The sequence below is a fragment of the Homarus americanus genome, unplaced genomic scaffold (assembly GCF_018991925.1).
Source record: "Homarus americanus isolate GMGI-L3 unplaced genomic scaffold, GMGI_Hamer_2.0 scaffold39155, whole genome shotgun sequence".
NCBI lineage: Eukaryota > Metazoa > Arthropoda > Malacostraca > Decapoda > Nephropidae > Homarus > Homarus americanus.
This window is the reverse complement of record NW_024737042.1, coordinates 1,860,696-1,881,915: the sequence shown is the minus strand read 5'-3', so window position 1 is coordinate 1,881,915 and position 21,220 is coordinate 1,860,696. Positions and strand designations below refer to the sequence as shown.

Genomic DNA, 21,220 nt, shown 5'->3' with positions numbered 1-21,220 from the left:
TGAAGATAAGATACCCCACGTTATTTCACCTTAAGATTAACTACACTAATGCGACCTGCGAGTTTAGATTTAGCTAAGTTAGGTTAAATTTGGTTATCTTAGCATTTTGGTGGTCAGTCTAAGGGTGAAATCTTAAGGTGATCCGTGAAATATGTATTCAACAGAAGACGTGACTAATAATAATAATATCTCGGTTTTAAGTGTAACATGTTCTCTATTAACTGAGGTCATGACTTATATGTTAGATTGTTGATCAAAATGGTTAAGGAAATAATAAAACTTAACCCATCAATTGTCCGATTCATTTTACTATGGTATAATAAACACTGAGGTGAATATACTGGATCACATACAGATAATAAAGCATAGAACACAATGTGGTATCGAAGGATGATTTACTCCAAGTATCTCACCCTCCCTGTAGTAGGTACTGGCATGACCCACGCTACTTGTGCTGGTCTTGTAACCCAGCACAAGGTCCCTGATGCTTCGTGCCACTGTGTACAGGAGGTCTTGGTGGTGATGGTGATGTCAACGCTGTATGGGAGTCCCTGAGCCGCCATTTCTTCTATTGAGGGCAATTTCTTTTTGATGTCATCCCTCTTGGACGCGTCCCACCTGATGATCTTGAGTTTAATCTGAGTTTTGATATCCAGTTTAGACAGGTTTGGTTAGCTTAGTTTAGGATAGATTATGATATGCTAGTTTAGGTTTAATCTAAATACAACTAATTGACACTTGCCACCCACGTTCTCAATCCCCAACGCTTTAAATTGTAGAGATGTTCAGTCCGCAGTGCCGGATTTAGACCTGTGGAGGCCCATGGGCAGCCTCTTTGTGGAGGCCCCCCTCATTATAACTACCCAAGAGGGTGGGGTGGCGAGTGAAGCGAGCCTAAACATCTGGGAGTTCCGGGGGGCGCTGTAAGCCCCCGGGGAAAATTTTGAAATTTGAACACTTCTTTGGAGAATTTTGAAGCCATATGCAGTTATATTGAGGAAATTGGAACATTGAGAAATTTTTAATTAACTGTATATTTATTGATAGTGTACAAATTCCCAACACACACACACAAAAGTGAGACATGACTGGAGTCATTCATGTGGTTTCAAGTCGACCAGCCCTGATATGTGGAGGCCCCCAGATTGTGGAGGCCCCTGGGCAGCTGCCCACTTTGCCCACTCCTGAATCCGGCCCTGGGTCAGTGGATGAAATGACTATAGGGAGGGAATAAACGTTGTCTCTTAAATATATAAATAAGTGGGAAATAGGCTAAAATATATGATACTTATACACTATATATACTGGCCCTTCTTTGATTCGTAAATACTGGTTCTATTAGGGAGGTGAAAAGTGCTAGATTGTTTATATATTTTAGGCGTGTTGTTTAGCCTACAGTATACCCTAATTCCCCTGCCCATCCAAGATCTTTTTTAGCATAAATTTAAACGGTCCTCCTCGCCTTGTGTACATTAAGAAGTCTTGAAGATAACATGACTACAAGCCTCCCTTTCCCAGCTTATTCCACCTGATGATTAAACACACAAACACCACCTGAGGGGGTTAGGTTAAAGTAAGTTTAAGTTAGGTTAGACAAGGTTAAGCTAGCGTTAGTATATTTAATCTTAAGAGTGGAATAAGCGGAGTTGGTTAATCTTCACGTGATCCGATTTGCCGAGATGAGCGAGAAATAGGAACCCTATCGTGATGTACGGTAAATCTTCCCGCAGTTGATTACGTCCACACTTAACGGGAGGAGGAGGGGAAGGGGAGGTCTAGTCCTCAGGGTCTAGAGTACAAGGCCACCGGAACTCTTGCCCAAACTCGTGTATCCACAAGTTGGCAACTGAAAAACAAAAACAACCAGATTAAGACACAAATAAACGACAATTGGAAAAAAAATTAGATCTGAGATTTCAAGTGTAGAATTTAGGAGTAAAAAGAATGGCAGACTGAGAATTATATTTATTGATGACTATGAAATTTGATACTATAAGGCAAATTTTTATTGTTGTTGTTGTTATTATTATTATTATTATTATTATTATTATTATTATTATTATTATTATTATTATTATTATTATTATTATTATTATTATTATTATTATTATTTTTACTATTATTATTTTTACTATTATTATTTTTACTATTATTGTTATAATATTTTCGCCCCCAGGCCCTAATGTGGGTCAGTGACCTGTGCCCGGGTGGGCCAATCTCCGTAAAAAAAAAAGATGTAACCAGTGTCTTAAAAACCTTGGCGGTACTTACTCCACTTCTCGCCAAGCAGGACGGGGCAGGCGGCGTGGAGTGTGCGGTAGTCGCCTTGGCCACTACGCTTGATGTTGAACCAGAAGAGTGCTGAACCTCGTCTGGCTGGCACCTCCACACCCAACATGGGGAATACTGTCGACCCTCCAGCCTCTACGTCGTTCAGCTGTATCCATAGTAAGTAGTTAATGAATATCTCCTCTAATATACAAGTAAATCTTATAGTCTGATAATTGGATCACATGAATATTAGCCATACTAGTTTATTTTCACCTAATGATTTAACACCCTCGTACTACCTGGGGGTTGATTACTGTAAGTCAGGTTAAGTTGGATTAGATTAAGTTAAGTTGGGGGTTAAGTTAGGGGAGAATAAGTTGGTTAGGATGGGATAGTTTAGGATAGGTTAATTAGGTTAGCTTAACGTTAAGGTATTTAATCATCAGGTAAAATAAGCTGGGGGAGGGGGGCTAATTTTAACATAATTCAATACGTTCTCTTAGTTGTCAGACACGAGGAAGAGAATTAACTATTTCTAATGCAAGACGCCAAACTATTGCTGTGTACTTGTGTAGAAAGGTATGGTAGGTTAGGTTAGGTTTAAGTTGGGTTAGGTTTACGTTGTCTTGGGTTGAGTTTAAGTTGTGTTGGGTTAGGTTAGGTTAGGTTTAAGCTGTGTTAGGTTTAATACTCACGTAGAACAGTATAGTAGCCAGACGATCTCCCTGATGTGGCTCTTTGTCCAGGGATTTCTGAAATAGTATACAAGTACAGGTATATATTTTAAGTATACATTAGGTATATTTTAGTATACATTAGGTATATTTTAGTATACATTAGGTATATTTTAGTATACATTAGGGTATACATTAGTATACATTAGGTATATTTTAGTATACATTAGGTATATTTTAAGGATACATTAGGTATATTTTAGTATACATTAGGTATATTTTAGTATACATTAGTTATATTTACGGTATACAGATTTTAATACTGTTAGAAAATTATACAGAGGGTAATCGAAAGTTATTGAAGATTATCCAGAAATGCTACCTGAAGGGATTAGATTAATGTAGGTTAGGTTAAGTTAAGTTTCATAATGTTAGATTAAGTCAGGTTAGATTATCATTAGATTAAGTTAGAATAAGTTAAGTTAGGTTAGGTATGATTAATCTAGGTAAGTTTAAATTAGATTGTTAGGTTGGCATAAGTTTAAGTTACGTTCGTGTAGTGTAAAGTTAGATTAGGTTAAGTTTGGTTAGGTTAGTATTAATTTAAATCGGGTTAGGCTGGCATTCGTTTAGGTTAGCATTAGGTTAAGTTAGATAAGCTAAGATTAGGTTGTGTGATTAAAGTCGGTTGGCATTAGTTAGGTTAAGTTATGGTAGTAAATCTTCAAGAGAAAAATATAGGGGTGTTTGTTGTTTAATCTTCAGGTGCAATCCAAGACATTTAACACCAACACACGTTCTGTAAGTCGAAGAAATCCACATGAGCGTCGTAATGGCCGCCGATGCCGTAGTTAAGGACGTGAAAATCCTCTGAGGTGCGCGTGGTTAGGCTCGTCATGTCCTCAATTCTCTGTAGTATCTTGTCCACTGTCTTATCGTCTCCACGCCTTACCCACGCTCTGTAAGAGACATTGTTGTTAACCCACGCCCTGAGGTAGTGTTGTTAACCCACGCCCTGAGGTAGTGTTGTTAACCCACGCCCTGAGGTAGTGTTGTTAACCCACGCCCTGAGGTAGTGTTGTTAACCCACGCCCTGAGGTAGTGTTGTTAACCCACGCCCTGAGGTAGTGTTGTTAACCCACGCCCAGTAGTGGTGTTGTTCACTCATGCCCTGGGAGAAGTAACAGTTAACACGGGGCTTGATGGTCTTTAATGAAGGACCTTGGCTGAGTACTACACCAAGACCACCCTGAGAACGTTGAAGGAGACGTGACAATATTTATTAGGATTAAAAATTCATAGGTCTGGAGTCATGGGAACTGCAGGTTTACTTATGATAATTTTCAATGAAAATATGTAGTCTCAGATTCTAATGTGTTCAGATCACGTATTATACGGGTCCAGGGGAGCCAAGTAGTCACTGCCCGTCTCTCTCTAACTATAATTAAATGAATTCTTTAAAATTTTGAAAAAAAAAGGTTATTCCATGCCACTTAAACTTAGTTTTTTTACTTGATGCATGTTGGGTGACTGATCAAAGCTTGTGTTTTTCAAATCTGGCCTTTGCATAGTGATTGTATTTTTTTAGATGGTGAAAGAGTATAAATTATTGCTAAATCATCCTCATTAATAGTATATTAAAAGGTTCTATAAAGGGCTAAAAATGCTTAAAACTTACTAAAACCAACAATATCATTAAACCCCCCAAAATATAGTTTTTTGGTTTAAAAAAATGAGAGGTTTTTACCAACCTTGCAATAAAGGGATCCTGTGAACATTGGGTAACCCTCTCAGTTTATTCCACGTGATGATTAAACACACTAACGCTAAATGGGGGTTAAGGTAGGTTAGGCTAGGTTAGCGTTATGGTGTTTCATCATCAGGTGAAATAAGCTAGGATGCCCAAATCTTCGCGTGACCCCAATAAAGATTTTTACAGAAAATATCTTCGAAGTATTTTCATCTCACATTGAGACTCTTTACGTATTTTATCAGTGGTGATCAGAAATTGGCGACTGGCTAAGTCAAACTACTCTTCAGAGAACATCCTCACTCGAAAAAATAATCATTGTATTTGAACACCGATTGCTTTAAAACACACTCCAGCAACATCCTCACTCGTCAGAAACATCCATCACGATATCAAGGGCGTTTCAATGTTGATATCTTCCCACTGTATAACTCACGCTTTCCCTATCCTGGCGAGGGACTTGCGAGCCTCGTGTGTGGTGAAGGAGTGGACCATGGTGGTGGTGAGGCGAGGCGTGGCGATCTCCCTCACCATGTCCGTCTCTGCGTCAGACAGCACGTCGTGGTAGACAACGATGACCGGATCGGGCCACCGTAGCTCCACCTTGAAGGGCATTAGTCGACGGTAGCCGCTGTTCCCGTGCACGTAGCCACACTTAAGGCCCCTGTACGCCTCGGGCACCTAGTTACAGCACAAGGGACCTGGTGTAAGTTATCCATGATTTGTGATAAGTAGAGATCAAAATAAAGGTGTAATATGGATGTATAGTTGTGTGGGAATTTTAGGATCACGGGAAGATTTTGTCCTCCTATGGCTTATTTCACATGATGATTTAATACCCTAACGCTAACTTGACCTTCCCCCCCCCCCCGGGTAGGGTAAGGGTGTTTAATCATCAGGTCAAATAGGCTGGGGGTTAATCTTCAGGTAATCCCGGTTTATTATGGTACGGTGAGGGAAGGTGAGTAGTTTAGTAAAGCTTTGTTTGGTAAGCTTAATCGTTCACTCTAGTGTGGTTAGGAAACAGTTCCAAAAAGGAAAGTGGTTCTCATACAGTAAGTGTGTGTGTGTGTAATAATAATAATAATAATAATGATAATAATGTGTGTGCAATTTAATATTGAAATCCCTAATGACTGACCACTATTTATGTTATCCACAAAGGTTTAAAAACTTAATTTGGAAACTACCCAAGAACATTTATTTTGCTTATAACAAATGAATCTTACGTTACAGGATGAAGGCGTCCACACAAATGGCCTAACCTGGACTTGGTCTCCTCGACACAGACGCTGGTAGTAGTTGTCCAGTTTATCCAGTTGGCCAAACTCCTTGTCGTCAGCGTAAATCTGTTTCTGGAAGGAAGTTGGGATGCCCAGACCAGAGAACTTTTGCAAGACCTTCTCGTCAGAGCTCTTGGCCAACTTCGTCACCAGGTCACGCTGTCAAGGTAAATTTACTTATGTTGAACCTTTTGTATTTTGCTTTCCTGGATCCACACAGTGCACTGGTTGGAGGATTGATGTGTGTCTGGTGTGTTTGTCAAGATACTGGCACCAGCTACCTGTTGTGTGTGTGTTTGACTTACATGGTATTACATAACTGTAGTTTGAGTTACCAGGAGTATAATTATGTGACTGATATGGTAACATGCACACCTATAGTTTGTGTGGTCAGGTGTATGAGCGAGCATCATCATTATTAACAGGTGTGTAACAAGCCTGAACCACCATAACATATGTATCATGTTTATTTCATACGTGTAAATCGACAGGTGTGTAAGAAATCCTAAACACACTACACACGTGTCTATGCTTCACATGTGTACTGACCATAAGGACCCGTTGATGCTGTTGCTTGGTTAACTTGTCGATCCTGAGCTGGTCGTGGTGTGTAAGAGGCTGCCTCGCCTTCATCATCTCCAGCCCCTTCCTGTACCACTGTTTACTCAGCTCAAATTCCAGGTTATTGAAGCTCTGTTGCCCCAGTCTCAAACAGTCGTCCGCTGCAACACACGTGAGTCGAGGGAGATACATGTGCAGGAGGATACATATAAGAGGGATACATACATACATGGGTAGATAGATAGGTAGATAGATAGATAGACTGATACATGAGTTAGCTAATAAATAGATTAATATAGGTGGACTTATTTATTCAGTAAAATCACCCAACGAATTTATATTGATTCAGTATATATACATTGACAGTACAAATATACAGACAATGATTAAATACTGAGTTGTTTTGACCAATGGTAGCCCAAGATAGCCAACAATAGCTGTTTTCTTTGATTATAATTACAAGTATTTGATTTTCTTAAGTCGTATTTTCTTTAATTAATTAATATTTGATGTTCTTGTGAAATACCCAATATTGTTTTTACGCTTATGTAAGTACTTAATTAATTTTCTAGTTCATCATTTTGCCTTTTTTTTTTAATTTATAAACCCCTTGAGCGTTATTTTGTTCACCCTAAAACTAGGAACGCGTAACTACCTTCTCCTTCTTTTTCTCTCTCCTCCTCCCTTCCCGTTCCCTCCCTTCCCGTTCCTTCCCTTCCCTTCCTTCTTCTTCTCCCCGTCCCCTCCCCTCCCCTTCCTTCCTTTTAGTAAAACAGTACTCACCAGACAGTTCCTGGATGGCCTTCGTGCCTAGGATATCACCTTCCACTAGGTCGTTCATGTTCAGGTCGTAGATGTGTTGGAGGCGCACCAAGGCATAGGCAGCACCGTTCACATCAGCTTCAACTGGTTGGTCTACACTCTCTCTCAGCCACGTGATGTTCTCCCGTACCGCTGAGGACAATACTGGTTCAGGACGTGGCTAGTGAAATATATTATAACTAAGAGGATTGCTTGTTGGGGTCATCTGAAGATTAGACACGACCAGTTTGTTTCACCTTATGACTAAACACCTTTATATTACCTAGGAGCTGAAAAGGTATAAATATCTTCTTAACACAAATCTGAAAAATGCCAAATCGACCCCCCTCATCTGGGAGTCGATTACTCCACATCGTATCCAGTGTTGCAGTGCCAATTTTTAAGTTGCCGGAGCTGTCAAAATAATTTCCATTTCCTGAACCGTGTATGTATATGTATATATATATATATATATATATATATATATATATATATATATATATATATATATATATATATATATATATATATATATATATATATTTGATCTACTAGTAGTCCAATGTGCTTATCCTTTCGATATTGGTCACATCTATAGCTCTTATGCGAGGAAATACATACCTACTTTTGAAAAAGTACTGTTTTTACGTGTTTAGAAAGGCACTTGTTATCAAAGTCTCTCTACAATATTGATAAGTCATAAAATGTATGCTCATCTTTTTTTTCTTCTTTTATCCTCTTCACCACTGATCGGCTCGTTAGCCGCTCGGGCGATCGGTCACGTCTCTGTTACGCACTGTTGGCAAGTACTGGGCATGCACCGGCTCCTGAATGAACCTGAACCTGCTCCAGTGTTGGTCAAGTCTGGTCTTGAAAGAGCTCACACTCGGTGCCGTCACAACACTCTCTGGTAGATTGTTCCAAGAGTTCACAACTCTCACTCCGAAAAAGTTTGCCATCACATTTTTCTGGACTTGCGGCTTCTTCAAGCTTGAGCTGTGACCCTTTGTGGGGCGAGCGTTCGCCAGCTCCAAGTAAGGACACTCGACTGAGTAGTGCCCCCTGAGATGCTTATACACCTCAACTAGGTCCCCCCCCTTGCCCGTCTGTAGTATAAGCTAGGCAAGTTCAGGCGCTCCAATCTGTCAGGGTAGCTGAGGTGCCGAAGTGCAGGCACCAGTCTGGTGGCCCTCATTTGAACATTTTCAACCAACTGACTTCCTAGCATATCTCGGGGACCAGACGGGGTGACAGTACTCCAGATGGGGAAGCACTTCACTCCTGAAGATCGTTACGAGGGACGGACCGTCTAGATATCTGAACGACCTTATAAGACCCAATAATTTATTTGCCCTATTCACTTTCTTCTCCCAATGGCCCGAGAACTTCAGCTCATTGTCAACATACTCACCTAGGTCTTTCTCACATTGTCTGAAATAGTGCAGTTTCTTCATCCCGTTGGGTCATATGATACGCCTCCTTACCGTTGGTACACCCCAGGTGCATCCACTTACACTTCGTGACATTGAATCTCAGCAGCCATTTCTTCGACCATTCTTGGAGCTCACAGAGGTCCTTCTGCAGCTCTTCACAGTCCGCATGGTTCTTGATTTCCCAAAATAACTTGGCGTCATCGGCAAACATTTGTTTGGAGGAGTGTACAACGTCAGGCATGTCATTTATGAAACAAACAAACAAACAAACAAATAGCGGGCCCAATACACTGCCCTGTGGTACCCCGCTTGTACAGGTACAGATGATTTCGTGCCATTAATCACCACACACTACTTGCGGTCATGTAGAAAGTCTTCTATCCACGCTGTACCCATCCAGTTTCATTTTCAGCCTTTAGTGGGGTACCCTGTCGAAAGCCTGGGCAAAATCTAGGTATATATTGGCGATACTGAAGGAGAGATTAATTATATGAGGATATATTCGATTTTGTATATGTATATTAATGCAAAATAAAGTTGATTGCTTGATTGATATAGATTTATAGTAACATGTAGAGCTTACTATAACTTCATGTGTGAAGTGTGGTGGAGTGGATGAAGAGGAATACACTAAGGTGGTAGGGACATGTGCAGAGGATGCATGAAGACAGGCTGAAAAAAAAGTTTGATAGCAAGAGAGAGGGAATGCTGGGAGAAAATAGTTAGTTTGTTGAAGAGAGAGCGGGAAGGGGAGGAAGAGTGTTTGAGAGAGCGGGAAGGGGAGGAAGAGTGTTTGAGAGAGCGGGAAGGGGAGGAAGAGTGTTTGAGAGAGCGGGAAGGGGAGGAAGAGTGTTTGAGAGAGCAAGTGAGGTGTGCAAGGATAAAATGGCCTGGAGACACCTCTGCCATGGCCGCCCCCCTGTTGGGGGAGTTCCCAGGAGGGAACAAAGCGTCGGCGATATTGATTGATTGATTGGTCAAAACAGAGGTGCCGCAGCAGTGCTCCAGTGAGCTCCGGCAGCACTGCTCCCCTGATGGTAACGCTCTGAGGAGCACCACACGAGAAGGTGTCAATACTTTCGAGTTAGCCCGACTGCATACCGAGGCAGACAAGTGCCAACGCCGGAAAGACGCTGCTGCCACCCCTCCCGCACTAGATGTAGCCCTCCAAATGTGTAACATCTGTGAACGACCCTGGCGATCCCGTATCGGCCTCTCTAGTCACCTGAGAGCTCACCAACGAAGATGACATTCTTAATAACTCACATCATTGTATCATACCTGGATGATCGTCATACTCGATTCCGAGTGACAGCAAAGTAGTAGTGGTGTGTGTGTGTTAATGATGTTGTTGTGGGTGTATGTATTTGTGTGTGTTGTTGCTTTGTGCATGTTTGTATTTTAGTTCGTATGTTTTTTCTCGTGTGTGTGTGTGGACTTACTCAAGTATGCTGTGAAAGAAACTTGAGGTACAGTAACCTCATGAGTCTTTCATGCGAGGAGATGACAGTGTTGAAACTCCACACACACACACACACACACACACACACACACACACACACGGGTTCAGGTCGTACAGGTGTTAAATTCAGCTGATGTGTTATGATAGAGAAATTACACTTCCTGGTCGCAAATTCGTATCACCAGAAGATTCGTCTCAGTTTATATCACCTGATGATTAAACACCCTAACGCTAACTGTGGATTAGGATAGGTTAGGTTAACGTTAGGTTAGGTTAACATTAAATTAGCTTAAGATTGCGGTAGTTTAGGTTAGGTTTGGTTCATACAGTCGGTCCTTTAACACACCAGTTGTCAGGTACTGGGTTCTTGAGCTGGATTTTGGGTGTCTGGGCCGGGTCTTTGTACAACCGAGCTCAAATATTCGTATCACAGGACTCTTTTAGGTGAGTTCCCTGGGTACAAATACCCCAAGCTACCTAAGTAAGGGGAGGCACAGGCTTCATGGGGTCTCATTTGGCTACTGGCCAGATCTTCAAGTCCTTCTCTTCTGTCCACTGTTTGGGGGATAAATTAAGATTTTATATATATTAAATAAATAAATATGCGAGGTGTATGACTTTTTCCGGATGGCCGGAGATGAGGTTCGGTACTCGACACTTCCGACACCACAGAGCACAGTTAATATGATACCGGAATGAGTTTAGATTCAATGCTTCACGTCCCCCTCCCAGCCCCCCTCCCCCTCTTCCTCCCAGTCCCCCTCCCAGTCCCTCCCAGTCCCTCCCCAGTCCCCCTCCTCCCAGTCCCCTCCCCCTCCTCCCACGTACACCAGGTGGAATCACCTTTCGGCAACAACCACGATATCGAGACCTGTCACCGGTAATAAGAGCCAAGTGCCAATTACGCTTTTTGTTACTATACCTCTGCATCTCCTCCTCTAACCCCCGGCCCCCTGCTTGCCCAACCCTCCCGTCTCCCCCTGCTCCTCTCCCCTGCTCTCCAAGTTTGCTGAAATCATGAGTTTGTTGACGTCTCCGGCAGTGGTAATATAAACTACAGATAACATATTCTACAGAGTTGGTCTTCCTTAGATATAATTGATTTATTTAGTTGTGTGATTCTTGTGTTTTGGTTTAATAGAGATAAGTGTAGTAGGAATCTATTGCGTGGTCTGATAAAAGGAGGAGGAAGGAAGAAGAAAAGGAGGAAGGAAGAAAAAGAGGAGAGGAGGAAGGAAGAAGAGGAGAGGAAGGAGGAGGAAAGAAGAGGAAGAAGAGAGGAAGCAGAGCAGGAGGAGAGGAAGAAGAGGAGGAGGATGAGAGAAACACCTTTATTTTTAATCTTCCGACACACTAAAATACACATGTACACCTCCAACACACACACACGACTCAACCAAAATGACACCAAAATACACGCCTCCCCCTCCTCCCATTTTGACTATGTACGAGTATACCTTCTTAAGTATACCCTGGGTGTAATTATATTCATATATACATTCAGTACGTTATGTTAACGAAGAGTTGCACCCTTATGTGAGTGTCAAAGTGAGTCGCATTCCAGTGACATATAGAAAGTTCAAGACAAGTGCCAAACAGAACCACAGGAGGCAGTGGCTTCTTTCATTCTATTTTCTTATTTTTTTTCTCCTCTATCATCGTCCTTGTTCTTAATTCTCCATCCGCCACGTCACACTATGCGCTGGGCTTGGCTGGGACGGGCTGGACTAGGGCGGGCTGAGTTGGGCTAGGAAATGAGTGTGCTTGGCTAGGACGGGCCGGATTGAGCAAGGACGGGCTGGCCTTAGGATGTATCCTTGAAATCTCAAGAGCCAACAGATGTTGGCTTCCCTGCCTTGTCTTGCCCGTGGCCATCGGGACTCTCCTCTTTCACCTTTGGTGCTGTCGTCCCTTTGGGAGCTGCACGGTTTAGGCTCCCTCTCAGAAGTGACCCATCGGTGCAAGGTTCGGCCAGTGGTGGGGAAGCCTTTTGAGTTTGGTCTTTGGTATCCCAGGAAGTAAGACACAGATACTTTGGAGTCTCGTTAACTCCAGTTCATCCTGTCAAGTCTTGGACACAAAGGCTGGGAGGTGGGTGCGTTCGTTCTTTATCACTTGCATTATACGAGAAAATGTTGTTGATGAGGTCATACTTATTATGATGCTTCCAGAGTCGTGTTTATGATTTCCATTATCAAGATTATAATATCTACATAGTGATCGACAAGTCCCAGTGCACCTGCAATCACTGAACATGGCCAGTTTCGTCGGTCTCATAAGGAAGTATATAAACGTGTATTGGTTATCTCATAGAGCACCTGGGAACACAAGGTGGACCCAGACGCCAAAAACAATACTTATTATATCTTATAACTGTGTAAATAAACTGTTGAGTGCTTTCGTTGCAATTTTTATCATCTATGTAACGATTGGAGTAAAGAATGAAGGGTTTAATGTTGTGACGAGCCTACGAGGGCATCTGGGAGGACCCGGGAATTCTTGTTTAAATACTGTGCTGCAAACCCTCAACCTTCCTTAACTGGTTTATACCCAGTGTAACCCTGTGTGGAACTACCTGCTACAGTGGTGGGTAGAAAGAGGAGACGAGGTAAGCGAATCATACGGTGTGAGGGTGTGTACAGTACGTGTGACTGTTGATGACCACTACACTTAATGCTTGACACGTACTGACTCAGATCCACCAGTTAATATAATCACCCTCGTCATAGGCATCTCCAGCTGTTATCTTAGTGGTCGGTCACTCACTGAACAAATTCGTAATCTCATAAATATTAGGAACCCATCTCCGCTTATTCCACCTGACTATGAAACACCCTAACGCTAAGTAAATGAGCTGGGGTTAGGTTAGCTGGGGTTAGGTTAAGTTAGATGGGGTTCCTAATCTTCACGAGATTCCAAAACGCATTTATTTCTTAATAAAACATTGATTAGCTGGAATATACACCCATCCAACCCCACCACCCACCCACCCATCCACCCCCACCCACCCACCCACCCATCCACCCCCACCCACCCACCCACCCATCCCCCCACCCCAACCACCCACCCCACCCACCCACCCACACCCCACCCACCACCCCACCCACCCACCCACCACCCACCCACCCCACCCACCACCCCACCCCCACCACCACCCACCACCCACCCCACCCACCACCCACCCACACACCACCCCACCCCACCCACCCCACCACCACCCACCCCCACCCCCACCCACCCCCACCCCACCCACCACCTCCCCACCCACCCCCCACCCCACCCATCCCCACCACCCACCCCACCACACCCACCCCCACCACCCCCCCACCCCCACCCCACCCACACACCCCACCCCACCACACCCACCCTACCCCCACCCCACCCCAATCACACCCACCACCCCCCACCCACCCACCCACCCCACACCCACCCACCCCCACCACCCCACCCACCCACCCCACCCACCCCCTCCTCACACTCCCATCCTCACACGCGCCGCCGTCATCACCACCACCGCCAAAACTACTACATTACTGCCAACAACAACAACCACCACCAGTCAGGAAGTACAGTATACGTGTTGACATACCTTGGAGGGAGGTGTCGTAAAGGGCGTCCTGGACCGTCGTATACTCCTGCGTCAGGCGTCTCAGGAAGTGATAACTGTTGATCGGGTTGTGGACATAATCTGCCTGACCACCCTGCCAGCTGCCTATGTATCTGTGACAACAACACTCGTCACTAGGCAACAACACTCGTCACTAGGGCAACAACACTCGTCACTAGGGCAACTGTACTCGTCACTAGGGCAACACAACACTCGTCACTAGGGCAACACAACACTCGTCACTAGGGCAACACAACACTCGTCACTAGGGCAACACCACTCGTCACCAGGGCAACACAACACTCGTCACCAGGTCACCAGGCAACACAACACTCGTCACTAGGGCAACACAACACTCGTCACTAGGGCAACACAACCTGTCACTCAACACAACACTCGTCACTAGGGCAACACAACACTCGTCACTGGGCAACCAACACTGTCACTAGGGCAACACAACACTCGTCATGGGCAACACAACACTCGTCACTAGGGCAACACAACACTCGTCACTAGGGCAACACAACACTCGTCACTAGGGGGTCAACACAACACTCGTCACTAGGCAACACAACACTCGTCACTAGGCAACACAACACTCGTCACTAACACAAACTAGGGCAACTCGTCACTAGGGCAACACAACACTCGTCACTAGGCAACTGTCAGGGCAACTAGGGCAACGTCACTCGTAACTAGGGCAACTCGTCACTAGGGCACTCGTCACCAGGGCAACTCGTCACCAGGCAACCCACCAGGGCAACTTCACAGGGCAACCCTCGTCACCAGGGCAACTCGTCACCAGGGCAACTCGTCCGTCACCAGGGCAACTCTCGGGGCGTCACCAGGGCAACTCTCGTCACCAGGGCAACCAGCAACACCAGGGCAACTCGTCACCAGGGCAACTCGTCACCAGGGCAACTCGTCACCAGTCAACTCGTCACCAGGGCAACTCGTCACTGGGCAACTCGTAACTCGTCAAGGCAACTGTCATAGGCAACCGCATCACTAGGCACTACAACTACACTCGTCACTAGGGCAACACAACACTCGTCACTAGGGCAACACAACACTCGTCACTAGGGCAACACAACACTCGTCACTAGGGCAACACAACACTCGTCACTAGGGCAATCTCACAGGGCAACTCGTCACTAGGGCAACTCGTCACTAGGGCAACTCGTCACTAGGGCAACTCACTAAGGCAGCACCGTCACTAGGGCAACTACAGGGCAACTCGTCACTACTAGGGCAACTCGTCACTAGGGCAACTCGTCACTAGGGCAACTCGTCACTAGGGCAACTCGTCACTAGGGCAACTCGTCACCAGGGCAACGGAACACTCGTCACTATGGCAACCAAAGATTTGCCTGGATATTCTGTATACCAAGTGTGAAATTATCCCTTTAAATATACAGATAGTTAAGAGATACAAGTTTACATTAATTCAGTTTGTGTATAGACAGTGCAGGTATACAATATACATAGACAGTGCAGGTATACAATATACATAGACAGTGCAGGTATACAATATACATAGACAGTGCAGGTATACAATATACATAATATAAAAGGTGAAAGGTTAAAATGGAGTAATCGATTAGTTCAGAAGTCGTCTTGGGTAATCTATAGGTTGTCACGCGAGTTAATTAATGGTTTATATTAATCTGACAACCTAACCTAATATAATCTATTCTAATCTAATCTAACTTGACGTAAACTAATATAATTTATCCCAAATAACCGAATCTAATTTAATCTAATATAATCTAGGATAACCAAACGTAATCTAATCTAAGGTAATCTGACAGTCTAGCCAAACTTTATCTTTTCTAGTCAAATCTATTATAATCTAACATAATCTAATCTGACCTCACTTAACCCTAACTAATCCTACTTGAAACCTAACTTAAATTAACATAACCTAACCTAACTTAAAACATAACTAACATAAAATAAAATATAACATAATCTCCGTCTTTATTACCTGAGGGTACAGTACAGGTAAACGTATTATCAACCTACTGTAATCCCCACAGGTGTTAACTACAGTAAATACTCCTGAACTTTACAGGAATATATAAATAAAAAACTATATACAGTATATGTGTATGTATATTATATTATATTGTGAAGGGATACGTGGCGTAAATTAATATTGGTAACACTTGGGTCTCTGGCTATCATAGATGTCTGTCTGTCACGAGAGAACACTTGTGGTTATGTGTGCTTGTGGTCAGAGGGAGGAGGGTGTACCGTGTGTGTGTGTGGGGGGGGGATGGTGTGCCGTGTGTGTGTGAGGGGGATGAATTGTGGGTGTGTGGGGAGGAGGGTGTACTGTGTGTGTGTGTGTGTGTGGGGGATGGTGTAGGTGTTGGGGAGGTGGTGTACCGTGTGTGTGTTAGGGGAGAGTGGTGTACCACGTGTGTGTTAGGGGAGGGTGGTCTTCGTGTGTGTGTGTTGGGAGGTGGTGTACGTGTGTGTGTGGGAGGGTGGTGTCTGTGTGTGTGTTGGGGAGGTGGTGTACCGTGTGTGTTAGGAGAGGTGGTGTACCGATAATGTGTGTGTGGGGGGATGGTGTAGGTGTGGGGAGAGGGTGTACCGTGTGTGTGTGTTAGGGGTGGTGTACCGTGTGTGTGTGTTGGGAGGGTGGTGTACCGTGTGTGTGTTAGGAGGATGTGGTGTGCCGTGTGTGTGTGTTGGGGAGGGTGGTGTACCGTGTGTGTGGAGGGGGATGTTGTTTTTATGGTCTTACAAAAGTTTTGCTTCGTCATAATCTCACACGCACGATGCACATGAGAATAGTATAATCTGCACACACACACACACACACACACATAGACACACGCACACACACACACACACCCAGGTACCCAGTGATAACGGCCCGTGAGACACAACAACAACCAGCGATGTGTTAATCCGTTTACGATAGGAAGGCCTGGGACCACACCTCACTCATATAACACCATCTGTGAGGGAATTACTACACCACGTCAGGTCCCTCATAACACCATCTGTGAGGGAGTTACTACACCACGTGAGGCCCCTCATAACACCATCTGTGAGGGAATTACTACACCACGTGATGCCCCTCATAACACCGTCTGTGAGGGAACTACTACACCACGTGAGGTCCCTCCTAACACTATCTGAGAGGGAGTTACTACACTACGTGTTTGCTGTTCAACACCTACAATAATCTGTATGTTCACTGTATGTTCCTTTACCTTTCTCTAATGAAGGCTTTTGTTAAACCACCAATGTATGTAATAAGTCATTTATGTCCAATGTATATTTTCAGCCTTCGGGCTGCAGAACATTTTCAATAAACCGTCAATTATTATTATTATTATTATTATTACACACAGCACAGCACCGACCGGGTTACTTTAACTTAAGATTCACAAGATTTATTCAGAAAAACTACTGCTTTTTAGATATACTGTTACGATCCTCCTTTCGCCGCTTACCCAGCTTCCACCGCTGACTACCAACGGCCAGAGTCGTCTGTACAGAAGTAGCAGAGATCTCACTAGTGTCGTCGAATTACCACTGGCTGTCCTGACAGTCTCTGGTAATTTCCCGAATATAGGCATCAGTGTACAGACAAAACAACAGGCAGGTAGATTTCCACCAGGTCACAGAAACACTTGTGAACTGTAGTTTTCTTTAATTATCACTAAATCTTCACAAAACTGTTCTCAGGGTATGTCTTCACAGCTGAACTCACTAAACAGTCAGCAGTGTGCTAGCTATTCCTTAGTCTTTTCACTTTATATAGCTCACGACAATTCCACAATACTTGCACAACAATTATCACTAGGCTTGTACTATCGTGGACAAAAGTTCGCTCCCTGTCGTGAAACTGAGACACGGGAATGAGTCTCCGAACTGACTTGCCCTGATTGTTATCTGGTGTGGGTGTGCTGTGCGGGTCGATACTGCTTCAGTTTGGGAAGGAGCGAACTTTTGTCCACGATAGTACGTCACACTGAGCAGAAACGATCGACAGACTTTTAGGCCGCCCCGGGCCTCCGCACTACAACAACCCAACCTGCGACCATCTACAGTATGTCCGCCACAACGATTCACCTTAGATTAAAAGTTAGATGATATAAGATCACATTTAACAAGTCACACTCTAGGGAGTCCATAACGTAATACAGTAGGAGATTTTAATAAATATGTAATTGTAAAATCAAACTATTCATTGTTAACCAAAGTAAACATTGTACAACCTCATCCTAAATCCTAGGTTAGCTTAGTTAGTCAACAAACTCTGTAATATGTAAAACAAGGGGTGTCGTCCCCCTCTGTTTAACTCATTAAACTTCTTTTCCAACCTTTCCCCCCACGACTATATGTTGTGACTTCTCCATCCCTCATGTCTGGCTGTGCCTTGAGCCCCAGCATGCCTTCCATCCTTTCCCCACCTTAACCTAAAAAAAAAAAAGTAGGGAGGTAGGTGTGTGTGTGTGTGTGTGTGTGTAAACTTTACTGCTTACGACAAAATGTTTTCATAATTTTCTTAAAAATAAGTTTGATGAAAGGTTTATAGTAGACTTGAGTTTTGTCACGCCTTTTTTTATATCTTTGTTTTTAAGTTAGTCATTGCATCTGGTCTTGCTGATAAATATAAAGTGGAAATGTGTATATTGTTTAGCGGTTATGAAGGCTGGTGAGGTAGCCTAGTATACACGTAGTCGTTTCCGGTAACGTGTTTATTTACAATTTTCAACAACCTTAATATATTTTAGGTTATACCAATTCAATAAATAATTATAAATCTAAAGTATATTTACAGTCTATCGTACGTGTCTGTCAGTAAAGCTCTCGGGCGATATGTTTGTCCTGCTCATGACTTCAATGGAGGTCAGAGACTCCGTAAGGCGGGAGGATCAGCCGCCCGTGGATAATTTTCATAACGTCGCTTCCCGTTAGCTGTGGTTGGCTGACTGACTACTTACACCCTCTCCTCACCCCACCCAGTACACACACACACACACACACACAGCGCCTCTCACTGGTTTCCCTCATAGTTGCAATAAGGAAACTCCACTTCCGGGAGAGTGACTGAGCGTAGTTCCGGTTTCCTCACGTCAACCACCCTTGAGAACCCGACACTGGCTATCATCATCCCGGGTATTCACTGTCATGCATTGTCATCTAGTGTCATGTTTTGTCATATTTTGCCATGTTATGTCATGTTTTGCCATGTTATGTCAAGTTTTGTCATGTTATGTCATGTTTTGCCATGTTATGTCAAGTTTTGTCATGTTATGTCAAGTTTTGTCATATACTATCATGTTTTTTCATATATTGTCATGTTTTGTCATATATTGTCATGTTTTGTCATATACTGTCATGTTTTGTCATATACTGTCATGTTTTTTCATATATTGTCATGTTTTGTCATATATTGTCATGTTTTGTCATATACTGTCATGTTTTGTCATATACTATCATGTTTTTTCATATATTGTCATGTTTTGTCATATATTGTCATGTTTTGTCATATACTGTCATGTTTTGTCATATACTGTCATGTTTTGTCATATACTGTCATGTTTTGTCATATACTGTCATGTTTTGTCGTATACTGTCATGTTTTGTCATATACTGTCATGTTTTGTCATATACTGTCATGTCATGTAGTGTGACGTATCAGTCGAGGGGTTTTGGTGTAAGAGAAAGTATCGCAAGAATATAATGAGCCACACTTACTTCCTGATGGTGTTCAGTCTTTCTTCTTCCTTGTCGAGATACTCCTGTAGGGTGCTGATGACGTGATGCTCGGCCTCCACCAGCTGAGCCACCGTCGCTACTGATGTGTGCACGTCCCCAAGACCCCACGTCCTCCCCATCACTCCTGCCATCACCATAATCACTATCCATCCTCCTCCTCCTCCTCTTTCCCGTCCTCGTCTTCCCCCTCCTCTTCCTCCCCCTCCCCCTCCCCCTCCTCGTCCTCCTCCTCCCTCAACAAGACTCACCATAGCGGGAGATGAAGGCTGGATGTTATCTGTTTTTCGTTAAGTCACAAAGCCCCCAAACACCTCACTGTACACAGACTACCGCCTCTCTTACTCTCCTCTTAGGGAATATCACTTTGAATCACCAATACATAAACTGGTGTAGTGCTTCGGTAAGTCACCAAGCACATTCACGAGGTAACAGATAACACAGTTCATCAACATTGGGTCAACTATAGTATGGTGCTTCGTAGTGAACTAACACAGCTAGTTAAGGCTTACTAGATAACTATATTCAATCACCATTATCTTAACTGGTGTGGTATACCTCGTCAATCACCAGCTAACTCTTGTAGTTAATACCATCGCCAAGGGACACCTAATCACTATTGGGTAAACGACTGTGGACCAACATATGAATTGAGAGGGCGGGCGGGCGGGTGAAGGTATAAGAGAGGATCTTGGTGTGTAGCGGCGACAGGGGGGCGGAGGGAAGAGGGGGGGGGTTGCCTCTGACTCCTGTCTACACACACGGTTCAGATATCAGCAGTGTGTGTGTGTAAGTGTTGTTATCACACACTCACACACACACACACAGAACTGCAGAACCTTTTCAATAAACCGTTAATAATAATTATTATTATTATTATTATTATTATTATTATTATTATTATTATTATTATTATTATTATTACACACACACACAGAACTGCAGAACCTTTTCAATAAACCGTTAATTATTATTATTATTATTATTACACACACACACACACACACATACCTCACCTGTGGTGTTCCCCAGGGGACCAAGATGGGACCACTGTGCTTCCTCACCCTGATCAACGACGCTCTATCGGACACTCCTCACATGTGGAAGTACGTGGATGACTGCACTGTGGGGGTTACAGAGGACAACACCTCACCGGACTACTCATCGCTACAAGGCACCCTGGACAGGCTACAGGCATGGACTACTGAGAACACGGTCACCATCAACCACACCAAAACCGTAGTCATGCTCATCAATACCACCACCACCACTCCAGTGCAAGCTCCAGCAATCACAGTGGGTGCCCATCCTCTCCAGTTAGTGCAGTCTGCCAAACTCCTGGGTGTTACCATAGACCACAAACTGGACTGGAAGGCCCATGTATACAACACAATCAAGGCAGCCTCGTACCGACTCTACATGCTACGACGACTCAAGTCACTTGGGGCACCCACGCCAGAGCTGAGGACTATCTACAACGCCTTTATTCTCCCAAAACTAACGTATGCGTCACCAACCTGGTCGTCTTCTCTCAACTCTACCCAACAACGTCAGCTAGAGAAGGTACAGAAGAGAGCCTGCAGAATCATGCTCGGCGCAGACTACTCTGGCTACACCAACGCTCTCTCCACCC

General features: G+C 43.8%; 1 protein-coding gene across 1 annotated transcript; it reads right to left on the bottom strand.

Annotated features, from left to right (window-relative positions):
• Positions 1-1,142: 1,142 nt before the first annotated feature.
• On the bottom strand, positions 1,143-19,777 carry LOC121872557 (prolyl 4-hydroxylase subunit alpha-2-like). Its single transcript, XM_042375367.1, has 10 exons — positions 19,570-19,777; positions 13,825-13,955; positions 7,323-7,493; positions 6,528-6,700; positions 5,961-6,137; positions 5,132-5,376; positions 3,742-3,904; positions 2,967-3,023; positions 2,272-2,437; positions 1,143-1,846 (listed from the first exon to the last, which is right to left on the bottom strand). Exons 1-10 carry the CDS (start codon positions 19,725-19,727, stop codon positions 1,776-1,778), a joined length of 1,512 nt encoding a protein of 503 aa, XP_042231301.1. The 5' UTR covers positions 19,728-19,777; the 3' UTR covers positions 1,143-1,775.
• Between the last annotated feature and the right edge of the window lie 1,443 nt (positions 19,778-21,220).